Source organism: Lutra lutra, chromosome 17, assembly GCF_902655055.1.
Source record: "Lutra lutra chromosome 17, mLutLut1.2, whole genome shotgun sequence".
Lineage (NCBI taxonomy): Eukaryota > Metazoa > Chordata > Mammalia > Carnivora > Mustelidae > Lutra > Lutra lutra.
The window spans coordinates 53,367,238-53,381,354 of NC_062294.1; the positions used below are offsets into that span (position 1 = coordinate 53,367,238).

General features: G+C 56.6%; 2 protein-coding genes across 4 annotated transcripts; one reads left to right on the forward strand and one right to left on the reverse strand.

Annotated features, from left to right (window-relative positions):
• Positions 1-311: 311 nt before the first annotated feature.
• Positions 312-5,435, reverse strand: GARIN5A (golgi associated RAB2 interactor 5A). Of its 2 annotated transcripts, none has more exons than XM_047711525.1 (5): positions 5,239-5,435; positions 4,908-5,026; positions 4,427-4,557; positions 1,094-1,364; positions 312-479 (listed from the first exon to the last, which is right to left on the reverse strand). In XM_047711525.1, exons 1-5 carry the CDS (start codon positions 5,297-5,299, stop codon positions 423-425), a joined length of 639 nt encoding a protein of 212 aa, XP_047567481.1. In that variant the 5' UTR covers positions 5,300-5,435; the 3' UTR covers positions 312-422. The 2 variants fall into 2 exon arrangements, with proteins under 2 accessions (XP_047567481.1, XP_047567480.1); XM_047711524.1 differs by having other exon boundaries at positions 5,212-5,435.
• A 95-nt stretch (positions 5,436-5,530) lies between these two features.
• EMC10 (ER membrane protein complex subunit 10) lies at positions 5,531-12,371 on the forward strand. 2 transcript variants are annotated; one of them, XM_047711523.1, is made up of 8 exons: positions 5,531-5,693; positions 7,074-7,146; positions 8,050-8,159; positions 9,030-9,134; positions 9,470-9,651; positions 9,814-9,907; positions 10,863-10,949; positions 11,179-12,371. In XM_047711523.1, the coding sequence occupies exons 1-7, from the start codon at positions 5,580-5,582 to the stop codon at positions 10,947-10,949; spliced, it is 765 nt and encodes a 254-aa protein (XP_047567479.1). In that variant the 5' UTR covers positions 5,531-5,579; the 3' UTR covers positions 11,179-12,371. The 2 variants fall into 2 exon arrangements, with proteins under 2 accessions (XP_047567479.1, XP_047567478.1); XM_047711522.1 differs by lacking the exon at positions 10,863-10,949 and having other exon boundaries at positions 5,532-5,693.
• Positions 12,372-14,117: the final 1,746 nt, after the last annotated feature.

Consider the following 14,117-nt stretch of genomic DNA (forward strand, 5'->3'; position numbering starts at 1 on the left):
ACTTTAGTGATGCTACCGTGTTGCCATGGCAATTACAAGTCTCAGGTGAACCAAGACCCTCATAGAGGAAGCCCTCTGGGACTAGCTACTATGAATGGGAAGGAGACAGGCAGGCTGCAGTGGCAACTACAATGAGTTAAAGAAGAAACAAAGCCCAGATGGGGAAGACCACTCTAGTGAGGTAGCCATGATGGAATGGTGGGCACTAGGTCTCATGGTGGCCCCAGGAGCCACACACAATGAACCGAACACCATGTTGAGGCAGCCATGTTGAATTGGTGATGTTGACAAAAGTGCTCATGACCTGCTTGTTGGTTCTTAAGTGGCCGATCTTTATTAACTTTAATAATTCATCTTTCTGGCCCTGAGATAGGGTACTTTGATCTCTGGTCCTTTGGTGACCTCATGGGTATTGGGAGGAATCAGAGTCCCCAGAGTTCAGAGGTCTGTGGGTCAAGTCTGGCTTCCATGGCTTGAAGCTGGGTATAAGAAAGAATTTGTCTCAGAGGTCTTGACCTGCAGATGTATCAGCAGTTTGGGGGTGGGTAGGTGGGGTGACTTTGTACTTACCTGGAAGGTGGGGGGAGTGGGGTGTCTCAAGAGGAAGATACCCCACAGGTTTCAATGCTCCCACCTTCAAAGACTGGTGCTCCTCTCCTCCCCCTGGCCTTATAGGGAACTGGACATCCGGTTTGGCCCACCCTAGCCCTTCTGGGCCCAGGTGTCCCTCCCCCATATCCCACTGAAGTAGGTCAAGGGGAGAGAGGCTGGGGGATGGGGGTGCCCAGTTGAGAAACTTGGCTCGTGTCCCCAACCCTGCCCTGCCTTGAGCTCTTGCTGTCTCTACACAGAGATTTCATACCCTTCCCGGACTCAGGAGTGAGGCCTTCCTTGGCGCCCTGCGCTCTCAACACAGGAATCCAGGCCCCCAGCCACTCCCACACACTCAGTAGTCCAGGTTCCCAGCCCTAGCTCAGGGTAGTCCAAATTTCCAGCTAATTCTCCACCGCCCCCCACCCACCCCGGAGTCCAGCCCCAGCCACGCCCTCTCCCCGCCCCACCTCCTCCCCAGCATCCTCGCCCCTCCTCCCACCTCCTCCCGCTCTATCAGCTCGTCGTCCTCGTCGTCCTCTTCGTCTCCATCCTCCACCGGCGAGTACTCCTGCGTGAAAGGCACGGCTCCCTCGGCCGAATGGAAACGCAGTCGGTAGAGCAGCCGCACCCACTGGCCGAACTCGCGGTCTCGGCTCTCGGCCGGGGCCCGCAGCTGCAGGTAGAAGGCGCGGCCGGTGCGGAACTTGACCTTGAGTTGCCAGCGGCTTTCGTCGTGGACGAAGAGCTGGACGAACTGCAAGGGGAACAACCTGGGAGGGCGGAAGGGGCAGCCTCAGGTTCTGACGCTCCGTGGCTCGGCAGCCTTGCCATCCCGGGCGCCTTCAGGGTCGGGGTCGCCCACCCCCAAACCCCTCTCTCAGCCCAGAGACAGTCCCTTTTCACTTTCTCTGCCTCTTGAATTTTTTCCATCCCCACATTTCTTCCATCCCCACAGTACCTCTGTGTCTCCCGCTGGTCCTTCTAATAGGTAGCCGCCGCCTTGAGATTTCCAGTTGAATATGAGAATGACATCGGACCCATAACAGGTCCAACGACCAAATTCCTGACCTCCCCAACTCAAACCTGCTTCTCTTTGCCTTCCGCATCCTAACTACATCCTCCCACTGCTCCGTCAGAAGTCGTGGGGCCCACGTTGCTCTCATATCCTCATCCAATCCTACCACCAAATCCTGACAGCTCCACCGTTAAAATGCCACCGTCTCCAGGATCCGGCCACTTCTAACCCCTTCCGCCCGCCCAGGCAGCTGCCTCAGCCTTCACCGCTCCGTTCCCATGCGGCCGCCAGAGGGCGCCGGCCAACACCCGAGTTCACGTCCCTCCCGTGACTCCTGCGGCTCGGAGTAAAGGCAAGGTCCCTCGGCACCTTGACCTTGGCCCCACAGGATCTGCCTCCTCTGTTTACCTCTCTGCTCACTCCCCTCGCTCACTCAGCCCCAGCAACACCAGCCTCTCTGCGGTTCCATAAACCTACCAGGCGAGCTCCTACCTCGGACCCTGCCTCAGGGTGGGAATCTTCCTCCAGCCAGCCCTATGGCTTGGCCCCTTAATCTTGTGTTTCTCAAGAAACGCCTTCTCTCTGGGGAAGGTGTTTACCACCCCTTTCACCCTTGCAGTCCTCCCCACCCCCTCTGCCCCATCTGTCTCCACAAACCTTACCCCCTTGGACAAATTGTCATTTATTCTGTTTGCCTTCCCAGATGGGGAGTTTGAAGGCAGAGATTTTGATCTCATTTTATTCACTGCTGCTCCCCTAGTACCCAGGGCTCACATGGTTGGTGCTCAGTGGATGCTTGTTGAGAGGGTGGATCATTTGGCCCAATACACACAGCAGGGATTTGGACCCAAGTTTTATCCATGACAGGGCAGTCATATACCACCCTCTGGCCTGGCAATGCTACCTCTGGGGACAGACACCCTCACGCCCGTGCGCATGGACGCCCTCTGCCTACCGTGCTGGCTGCAATCCCAAGACACTGGGCACCACGTCCCTCAGTAGGTGGCTTCATCTCTTTATGACATTCCCCAAGTGGCAGAATAACAGTTGACGTTTACAAGGTGCTGACCCCTTGCCAGGGGCTGTTCCAAGCGCTTCACAAACATTTACGCAGTTTCTCCCCTGACAGCCCGGGAAGCTGGGCTCTCCTCTAATCCCCATGTTCCAGATAGGGAAATCGAGGCACAGACAGGTAGGGAACTTGGCCAAAGCCAGTGACGAAGAGGTGAAGTCAGGATTTGAACCCAGGCAGGATGGTAGCAGCACCAGATGAAAACTTGGGAGCCCAAAAGAGGATGTGGGGCTTGTACTTATGTTGATATAAAGTGAATGCTGATCCAGTGCTGATGAGCACTGAGCAGAGAGGAAAAGTAGCATGCACCTGCCCCTGGTTTTAAAGGAAGGGTGAACATATATATGCTTATAGAATGGGCCCAGGCTAGCTCCAGGCTGCAGGCTAGAAGTGAAGGACTAGGGGCTGGTGAGTCTTGCTTTATTTGCAGAGCAAGTTCAGTGCTTTTACTTTGACGGTATGCTTTTTTGGGGGGATGGTGTTGAAGGGGTTCCAAGCACCCCTTGGCACTGTCATTAGTGTCCCTCCCACTGCAGCTCACCACTCAGTGAGTGGTGAGGTCGATTGGTGGGACAGATTAGCACTGAAAGGAAAAGAAGCAGTGTAGAAGCGAAAATGCCCTGGTGCACCGTAAGGTGTCAGCACACTGCTTTGTGGAATGTTCTAAACTTATACAGGGGGAATACATTAAAGGCTGTAAGTAGCCTTCATTTAGTTGAGGTCAGAATCAGATTCTGCCACCAAGTGGGTTGCAAGAGAACTTTTTAGGTTTCAGAACTGCAGACAAAGAACTGTGGACCCCTGTGTGTGTGTGTGTGTGTGTGTGTGTGTGTGTGTGTGTGTGTGATGTAAGTCTTTCCTTCATTTCCTCCCTTTCTCTCCTTAACTGGGAGATGTAGTCAAAAAAGTGAAAGCTACTGGCAGAATGCTTTTATAGTATACTACACGTATGTACATGTTTTGTTATTGGCAGCTGGAGCTGGAGGCAGGAGCCTAGGATGGGCGAAAGGTGTTATTTTGTGCTATGTATGTTTTGTACCTTGATGTGTATTTGCATTCCTTTTTCAGCGAGAAAACAAAAGACCTGTAGGGCTTGTGTTTAGTGTGGCACTGGAGCTCAAGAGTCATGAGGTCAGGGGCACCTGGCCGGCTGGGATCCAGCCCTGAGCCAGGCTCCCTTCTTCTTGCTCTCCCTCTCCCTCTGCCACTCCCCCTGCTTATGCTCTTTGGCTCTATCTCTCTGTCAAATAAATAAACAAAATCTTAAAAAAAAAAAAAAGAATCATGAGGTCAGTAAGGATGAGGAGCCTGAGATTCTAATCCCAACCCAACCGCTGAACCACTGTGGGTCTCTGGGTAAGTGGCTCCCCTCTCTGGGCCTCAGTTTACCTCTTCAAAGGATGGGATTAAGGGGCCCCACCATATGAGTATGTCAGCGATGAGATTACCTGCATGGCCTACAGCGTGCCTGGTATGCAGCAGGCGCTGCATCCATGGTTATCCTCCTGATCCTTGCCCGGGTGAGGCTGAGGACTGTCCTTCTTATGTCCATCTATCTCTGATTTCTAGCCCCCGTGGATTGCCCTCCCTTTGTTCTGGGTGTACAGCAGCCCGAAGCGGGCTGGCAGCTTTCCAAGACTCCTGGCACTGAAGTCATCTGTGTGAGAGGAGGTGCTGCAGGGAGGGGGCCCAGGATGCCCACAGCTGGGGAAGGAGGTGGTCTCGGCTGGGATGGGGGCAGTCACCCAAAGAGCTGCAGGCGTCCGTTATCCTTGGCAGGGCCGGCCAGCAGCAACAGGTCTGGGAGTTCCAGGGCTGGACTGGAGGCTGCCACCCCCATGGTGACCTTGTTGGCGACTTCTCCTAACCGGGTCACCTGGGGCCAGGGATTAGAGGTTAGAAGGCAGATAGATGGAAGGCAGGAATGGTGGGGTTAAGGGTCATGAGCCAAGTGTATTAAACACTGAATCTGAGGTCAGACATCCTGGGGTCAGAAGTCAAGAGTTATCCAGGTGTGAAGTCAGGGAAAATGAATCAAGGGAATCAGAGGCCAGGGTTCACAGAGAAGCTAAAGGTCTAGAGGCATGGGGGTGGGGGTTGATCCAGAATGCCAAGAGATGAACATTATGGGAGAATGCTCAGAAGTCGACAGGTCAGGTGTTCCCCAAGTCAGGAGGTCAGGACTCAAGGTAAGGCTCGGTGTCAGGGGGTTCTGGGGCTCCACACCTGTACAAAGTTGCTCTCAAAGATGGGGAAGTCTCGCAGCTGGTCGAACTCGCCGCTCAGGAGGTGGCGTTGGAGCCGTCCGGGCCGGCCCGTAGGATAGCCCGGAACCAGGGGGCATTCTAGAGGGGCAAAGTTCAGGGGTCTAGTTCAGGAGACTGGGCCGGGAAGTTCAGCTGGCAGGGCCCAGGAAGTCCCGCTCTGCCAGTAGGGGAATCCTGGCCATCAGTTTTCCCAACGCCAGCCCCATCCCTCACCTGGTTCCCTCACCTGGTCCAAGCCAGTCAGGCCCGGCCCCGCCTCTCACCTGCCATCCCACCTGGTCCCTCCTCACCTGTTCCACTGGGGGCCGGCTTAATCTCGTGCCCCCGCATCATCGCAACGCCCCGCCCCATGGGGAGAGCGGAGGGAGGTGCCGGCAGAGAAAACGGGTGGGTGGCGCCGCGGGCTCTACACGTCACAACGCGGCGGACCAGGCTTAAACGTCACCGAGGAAACGCCCGTTGTGACGTCATCATAGGGGGCGGTGCCCAGATACCTGGATGAAGCTACGGCCACCGGGCTGGCGTCAGACCCCGGTAAGGGGAGGGCGCTAGTGCGCAGGCGCAAAGAGCTGGCGCAGGCGCTTGCGCGCCCGGCTCGTTCCTTACCCTGGCCTGATGCGAAGCGGTCAAAATGGCGGAGGTCGGTGTGGCGGCTACTCGCCTCCTCCTAATATTGCTGATGGCAGCAGCAGTCCCCAGCCGGGCCCGGGGCAGTGGCTGCCGGTCCGGAGCCGCTCTGCGGGGGGTGAGTATTCATTGGCTCTGCACAGGGTGCGGAGCTGACGGAAAGCTGGGGTCTCGGGTGTTTAGGTCCGGTAAAGTGGGAAGGAGGTATTGCTGGGCCAAGAGAGAAGAGGTGAAAGTGAGTATAGTTAGGAAGGCTCTAGCTCATGAGTATGCATGAGAGGGCGAGGCTCGGATGGACTTGGCGCCTGGGCTTTCGGTGCTTTAAAAACGAGGATGCGCCGAAGGAGGTTGGGGCAAGAACCCCGCGTTAACGTTGGAACGCCGGGAATCCGCAGTCGTTAAATATGCATGAGGAGGTGTGGCCCTGGTGAGCTTTGGCAAATGAGATGTAGGGGCGGCTAAAAGGAAAACAGCGGAGAGGCTCTGGAGTGATCGGATAGGTGCTTCCTGCATATGCATGAGGAGGGCGGGTCTTGATTTGGAGGTTTAAAATCTGGACACGGAGTTGCGCAGGTGTGAGGGTTGCGTAGGTGCAAGGGCGTGGTTGGAGGATGCAGAGGTAGGAGAAATTTGAATTTGGAGAAGTGGACGGCGTGGGGGCGCCTGGGTGGCTCAGTGGGTTGAGCCCCTGCCTTGGGATCAGGTCATGATCTCAAGGTCCTGGGATCGAGCCCCGCATCTGGATCTCTGCTCAGCAGGGCGCCTGCTAACCCCACCCCTCCCCCGCCCCCCGCTCTCTGCCTGCCTCTCTGCCTACGTGATCTCTCTCTGTCAAATAAATAATTTTTAAAAATTAAAAAAAAAAAAAGAAGTGGACGGCGTGGAGCCTTAGGAGCCTTAGCCGAAGGAGCGTCTTTGTTGTGGCTGTTAAGGTGTAAACGAGGCCACTTGTAGGGGCGCCTGGGTGCCTCAGTCGTTAAGCGTCCGCTTTTGGCTCAGGTCATGATCTCAGAGTCCCGGGATTGAGTCCCACATCAGGCTCCCTGCTCGGCGGGAAGCCTGCTTCTCCCTCTCCCGCTGCTTGTGTTCCCTCTCTGTCTCTCTCTCTCTCTCTCTGTCAAATAAGTAAATAAAATCTTAAAAAAAAAAAAAGAGGCCACTTGTATATTAGGTTGGGAAGGAATCTCAGGTATCCTTTAACCCACGAATGTTTACGATGCTAGGCATGAAGATACTTGCCTTGGAACTGGAGATGGTTGCCTTGGAAACAAGGTTACACTTCTTTGCAGGCTTTGGGTTTCTGGGGACCATCCAGATCATGAATTTTCATGAAATGGGCGGTTCCCGTTGGAATCGCGGTGGACAGGTGTCAGTGTTTGGATATGAATATGAAAGTAAGATTCCTCTTTCAGCCTGAGTCTGTCTTGGGGTGTGGCAGTCCTGCCTTCTGCCTCGGGCTCTGATGGTCCTCACCTGGGGACCTCTCTTTCACCTGCAGGCCGGAGCAGAAGGTCGAGAGGGTGAGGGCTGTGGCACGGTCGGGCTGCTGCTGGAGCACTCATTCGAGATCGGTGAGTCTAGCAACGTCCTAGTCTGGGTACTTAGCTGGTGTCCTGTGAAGTCAAGAACTTGGGTCTGGATGCCACCCAATGTGAGACACACCATCCGTTTACTGAAAGCTTTGCCCCTCGGGATGTGTTTGCATTATTCCGGGGAGGTTGGGGCAGGGAGGCCATGAGAGAGAAGGAACTCTACCTTTGAATACTCCCTTTACTGTAAGACACGTCCTAGTTGCCTAGAGGCAACAGTAGAGCGGACTTCTCAGACCAGTCACTCTGGCCTTCACTAGGTGCTGGATGTTCTGGGTGTATTCACTCTAATGTCCTCCCCGCAGCCCTGCAATGTATAGGTATTAGAGCCCCATTTTCCAGAAGGGGAAGCAGGCCCAGAGGGGCATCACATCTGTAAGTGAATGGTAGAGCCAGGACCTGCTCTCTAGCCCAGCTTAAACCACTACAGTTCAGGTGTTCAGATTCCCAGAGCACAGAGGTCAGTACAGTCCAGAGGTCTGAGCTCCCAAACTCTGGGGCACTTATTAGAAACGCTGAAGCCAGGAGCCTCCACAGACCTCCTGACTCAGACCTTGGCCTCTGCTTGGGAAAGCCCCACTGGTTCTGACATGGCCCCATGGGTGGAAGCCCCTCTGTGCTGCAGATGGGAGAACTGAGGCTCAGAGAGATGAGGTGACCATCCCTGGGTCACATGGCAAGGCAGAGGCAGGGCTTGGAAGCTGCGGCATTTAGATATCTGCTGTCAGCTGCCCTGTGGGATAGGAGGGCGGGACGTGGTGGGGGGTGGGGGGTCCCCACTTTGCAGGTGGGAACATGGGGGCTTAGGAGGGGTTAGCAGCCAGGTCATTGCAAGGGTCGTGGGGTTCATTGGTGGGGCAGTTGCTGAGTCCTGACTCCCCACAGAGGATAGCGCCCACTTTCGGAAGCGGGGCTCACTGCTCTGGAACCAGCAGGATGGCACGTTGTCCCTGTCGCAGCGGCAGCTCAACGAGGAGGAGCGGGGCCGGCTCCGGGTGAGGAGGGCACCCGGGGCTTGCTTGGGGTGTGGGGGGACCTGTGCCTTGGACCACGCCATGCGTGTTTCAGGGCCTTTGCCCTTTGCCTGTGCCATTCCTTCTGCGCAGCACATCCTTTTCTCCCATGGTTTTCATATCGTTGCTCCTCTCACTCCTCCAGGTTCAGTCAAGATGCTTTACAGTCAGTTAGAAGGAGATTTGCTTGGGAGGAGAAAGAGATCCCTGGAGTGGCCACAGTTAAACAAAAGAAGGTTATTTCTATCAGAGCCCGTCTCGTGGCTTCCTCAAGGCCAGGCTCCTGCCAGGCCTGGCTTGGTCCTCCCTAGGGATGGTGCATGGAGGTGCAGTAGACCAGAGGAAGAGAAAAATGAGGGCTAGAGGGAGAAGTCGTCTTTTGGGGGTGGCCCACAAAAGCTGCCACAGTGCCCTTGCACTCTCTCCCTTTGGGGGCACAGGTTTCATCGTGGGCAGGCACGTGCCGGTGGACGCCCTTCCTGTGGGAGGTAGTCCATCCTGGCCAGCCGTGCTTTGTGCTTCCCACGTGGTTCTTTGTCACAGCTGTCACTTCTGTGGCTGGGGAGTCCAGATATGGGGTGGGCCTAGGTGCAGCTAGATCCAGCTTTGAGGAAGGTGTCCTTGGGACTCACTTCATCCCTGGGCTGGGCTCTGCTGCGCTTACAGTGGCTTCTCCTAAAGGTGGAGTACCCAGTGGCTCCTGGCCTCACTCACCAGCAGGGCTACCACTGGGCTAGGGATGAGGGGGATGCAGGCAGGTGAGACGGGGGAAGGGTCCCCTGGGCCCAGTGGTGGTCCAGGCCTGGCAGGGGCCGCGCATTGTCCTCACTGCCGCCCTCCTCTGCCCTGCAGGATGTGGCAGCCCTGAACGGCTTATACCGGGTCCGGGTCCCTCAGCGCCCTGGGGCCCCTGATGGCTCAGAAGCTGGCAGCTACGTCTCCTCTTTCGTCCCCGCGGTGAGTCAGTGATGGGACCGTCCTTGGGCCCTCCCACCTGTCCCAGCCTGGTTTCCACCATTTGTGCCCTGGTGTTTATGGACAGGGAGGACTCAGACCTGGCCTTGCCCTCAAGGGCTGGAGGGGGCATGGTCCGGGTGGTGGGCCCTTTGATGGGACAGCATAGGACTTCATGGGGAGGCTGTTGCACTTGGACTTGTGCCCAAGGGAGGGGGACCATGAAGAGCTTTGAGAGATCCTCTGGGCCCTGAGAGAAGGGTTGGAGGCTTGGGGGTCTTGGTGCAGGCAAGGTCTGGGTGGCAACCCTGATCCCCCTGTTCCCCCCCTCACCCCAGTGCTCCCTGGTGGAGTCGCACCTCTCGGACCAGCTGACGCTGCACGTGGACGTGGCTGGCAATGTGGTGGGCGTGTCAGTGGTGACGCACCCCGGGGGCTGCCGGGGCCACGAAGTGGAAGATGTAGACCTGGAGTTGTTCAACACGTCTGTGCAGCTGCAGCCACCGGCCACCGCCCCAGGGTGAGGGCGCACGGGGTGCGGGTGCTCCAGGGTGCGGGTGCAGGGCAGGGGCGTGGGCAACACCCCCCCATAACCTCCGCCTCAGCCATCCTGCTGCTGCCCTTGCTGTGTCCTTGTTGGCTGACCCCGGCCCCATAGCCTCTCTCCTCCACCCACCCCTAGTCCCGAGACCGCGGCCTTCATTGAGCGCCTGGAGATGGAGCAGGCCCAGAAGGCCAAGAACCCACAGGAACAGAAGTCCTTCTTCGCCAAATATGTGAGTGGAGCTCTGCCTGCCCCTGGTCCCTTCCCTCCTGAGTCCCCCTCTGCCCTTCTCTCCCCCGTGGCCCTTGGCCTGTTCCTCTTCCTCCTGGCCTCCTGTGCGTGGGGCTTGCCTGTCGCCTCCAGGCCTGTCTCCTGGCACCTGGGCTGAGCCCAAGGCCTGGATGGAGTCAGGGAGGACTGTTGAGCTGTGCTCCTTGCCTCTGCCTTGGTCCGTTCCTGGCGGCAGTCACAGGGTATCCAGGCTCAGCACATGACCTGCCCAGAGCCAGGCCGCTCTGGGAAGCGGGGGCAGCCTTTCAGGCTGGGGGCAGGTGCGGTACAGGCCGTGTTGGTGTTGAACAGAGGCCTGTCTGGAGGAAGGGCAGTGAGGAGGGCGGTGGTCAGGGGAGGGACGTGGTCAGTACTAGGAGGGGGCTGGGACGAGGCCTGGGCTGGGACAAAGCCTAAGCTGGGCGGGTGCTGTGAGGCTGAAGAAGGGAGGGAGGCAGAGATTGCAATGGGTCGGGGAGATTTGGAAAGGAGAGGACAGGTGGGGTCCTCCAAGTGGGGCTGGGATGCCTTTGGCTTTGGGAGGGCACGGTTAGGGGAGGCAGGGCTATGGGTGGAGATGTTCAAGAGGCTGGTCTGGAGCTGGAGAGGGGACGGGCCTGTGCGGCCAGGCTGGGGCTGGTAGGAGGAGCTGGGGGCACTGAGGCAGAAGGGTGGTCTACCCAAGACAAGGGCAGGGGACAGCAGAGGCCACTGTGGGTGGGAGGATGCCAAGCCTGATTGCCCTGAGTGTGGTGCCAGCGGGGCCTCAGGTTTGCCAGCAGCTCCTCATAGCTGCACTGTGGGGAAACTGAGGCCCAGAGAGGCCAAGAACCCACTTGCCCCAGCTCTGCCCTCCCCAATGGCCACAGGACCCCATGGCCACCCCTGGCCCTGACCTGTGCCCCCTCCCTCCTCAGTGGCACCTCATTCTCGGGGGGGCTGTGTTGCTCACAGCCCTGCGTCCTGCCGCCCCGGGGCCCACGCCGCCGCCGCAGGAGGCCTGAGTGAGGACTGAGCCCCCTCCCGCCTCCACCCCGCCCTGCGCCCCACCAGCCCTTCCCCAACCTGTAGTGATGTAGGGGACCTGGGCCCCCTTCCCTCACGTGGCCTCCCCTTATGCCGGCTCCCCCACCTTCCCTGCCCTGGCAGAATCTGGCTCATACTCACTTCTCTTCTTTCTGTCTCTCTCTTTGTCTGTCTGTCCACCGTCCCATCCTCCCATCTGGCCCACAGTGGATGTACATCATTCCCGTCGTCCTGTTCCTCATGATGTCGGGAGCACCAGACGCCGGGGGCCAGGGAGGGGGCGGCGGCGGGGGAGGTGGCGGGGGCAGTGGCCGCTGAGGGCGGGGGGCATCAGCGCCTGGTCTTCTTTCATTCAGGCAACCCCCTCCCACCAGAGTGCTCTTGTCCTTGATCATCCCAAGAAAGATTTGCTAGCTCCCCCTGTCCCCATCCCATGATGGTAGGGGGATACTCCTCCCAGGAGTCCTTTCCCTCTAGGTGGACAGGTGGCCAGATTCTGGCATACCCTGCCTTCCCCTGTGATCCTTCCATAGCCGCAAAGGCTTCCTCTTGGCCACAGCATGGAGCTTGAGCTCCTAGTCCAGCTCTGACCTTACGTTTTTCCCCCTTCCCCTGAGCCTTGTAGTTTGGGAACATGCCGAGTTCTCTCCAGCCTCTGTGCCTTTGTTCATGGTCTTCTCGCCCTGCCTGTCCCAGACCTGGCTAGAGGGTCCCCCTAACTTGTCTGACTATATTGGGCCACACACTTTCTACCTGTCTGCCCTTGAGGGGCCTGGCATAGAGCAGGTGTGGGCTGGCTATGGGCGTCCCTTGGCCCCATTCCAGCAGCCCTGCCTTGGGACCCTACTTCGGCCTTTATCTGCCCATGGCTCCAAGCAGGAGTTGGGGTGTCCTGCCCTGTCTGGATGCCAGGCCTCCCACAGACTTTGGGGCATGCAGAAATGTTTAAAGTAAAAACAAAGTAATGTCTGGTAGAGTTGAGAGCCGATGATGTAAATAGAATCCCTTCCCCGGCCTGGAATGTCTTCCCTGGGACAGGCCACCAGGAGAGGACTGCTGGCCTTTCCTATTTATCATCCCACCCCGCCGATCTATTTAAAAAATACCGACAATCTATTGAAATACATCAATGTTTCAAAAAGGTATGACTTCCAGCAACCAAATGCAACCGTTGATTTGGTTGCAGGGAAGTCCTTATGTACAGGCTTTATTGAATTCCCCTCTTCGCTCTGTGTATTATCCAGAAACACACAGAAATGGCTGTCACGGTCGCTGAAATGTCTGTGTATTGCTTTGTGGTGTTGTATGGCGGTTTATTAAACTGTTCCCCAAATGTTCAACATACAGCTTCCTGCTGGATATGGTTATAAATAGCACGGCAGCGAGTGCTCTCCAGTCTCTCTTTGGTGAGTGTGAATTATTTCCTGGGGATGCATGACCAAAATCACAATGGCAGATCGGAAACACTTACGAGAAAGTAATGCGTTTGTGTGGCTCGACTATCAAAACAGTATCAAAGGTGTGTGGTGGACCGGTGTCTCCCCCAGTTGCTTTCATTTGCTTAACTTCTCCATGTGTTAGCCTCTGCCCGCGGGGTGGGGAGGGGTTCTCTGCGTTCTTTGTAACGCAGAAGTAGCAAATCCCCTCCACCGCCTCGCCCTTGCCTCTTGGCTCCTGCACCTAATGTTCTGGAGACTTCTCCTGATGGGGCAGTGGCCTCGTCCTTGCACCCCACCAGAGACCTGCACCGGAGTTCATTCAGCCTGGCCTCTGTTTGCGGCTGTCACTGATTCCCGGATGCAGATGTAACCGGGATAAAACCCCAGCAGCAGAATGACCGGCCAGAGGAAGGTGGCATTTGTATAAATGTGACCCATGTTGCTAAGTTGCCCCCCATCGAGCAGACGCCAGTCACCATTCCCCCACGGCCTTGCCAGCAGATGGCTCAGACCTCTCCGTGTCGTGAGGCTCTGATCTGTGTCAGGAGGGAAGTGGAGCCCGGTAGCACCACTGGGATTTTCTGGGAATCGTTCTTGTCCTTTGCTCAAGGGCAGCATTTAGGATTTTGAATTCCTCTTGTGATTTGTCTGATGTTGCTGATGCCTCAAGCCACCCCCGCCTGTTTTCTGGTCCCTCTGGATTCCTGTCCTGCTGCGGCCCATTCTTTGGCCCTTCTCTTCCCTCTGACCTCGATCCCAGGGGCCATCCACTCCCTGCTGCACTGCGACAAGTGGCCTGAGAGTCCCAAACAGTCCCACTGATTTGCAGTTCTGCAGTATTTTCTTCGACTGTGTTGTATTACACATCCACAGCAGTGGGGGTTATCATTCGACCCATTTCTTTGTGGCTTCAATACATAAAACAGTGTCCAAGGGGTGCTCTAAGACAGGTGTCTTTCCCGTCTGCGTTCCATGTGAATTGCCCCCATGCTGTTTACTGCTGCTTTCTTGGACAAGGTTCAGACTCAGAGTTCCTAACCCTTTGCCTCGTTGGCAGGTGCATTCTTGCCCCAGGCATTGGTCAGACCATTTTCTAATTCTGTCATGGGCTGAGATTGAGCTCTTTACCTATCTGATTACCTCCTTTTCCTGTAGGACTCTCTAGATCCCTCTGGAGCGGGCAGAGCTCCTCTGCAGTGTACTCCAGCCACTGTCTGAGTTGGCACAGGCTCCGTGGGGCTCTGTCCTCATGCAGCTTTTCTAATACTTGCTTCTTCAGGGAGAGCTCACTTACTATTTCATTTTCTTGACCAGGGTGTCTGGGGATATAGCACGAAACTCAAAAGACACTGTAGGATCCAAAGCCAAGAGCCTTCTGCTCAGCGCAGCCTGGTACCTGTTCCCCTCACCAAGGGCAGCCTGACTGGCTGGTCTCCTGCTCATAGCTCTGGAGATACTCTCCACATAAACAAGCAAACATCTGTGTAAATCGTTTTTACAAAAATGTGTAGCTCTAGTTTTGTTTTGTTTTGTTTTTAAAGATTTTATTTATTAGAGCGCACAACAGGGTGGTGGGGGGAGAGGCAGAGGGAGAGGCAGAGGGAGAAGCAGACTCCCTCCTGAACAGGGATCCTGATGTGGAACTCGATCCCGGGATCGTCACCTGAGCCAAAGGCAGATGCTTAACAAACTCATATGCCCAGGTGC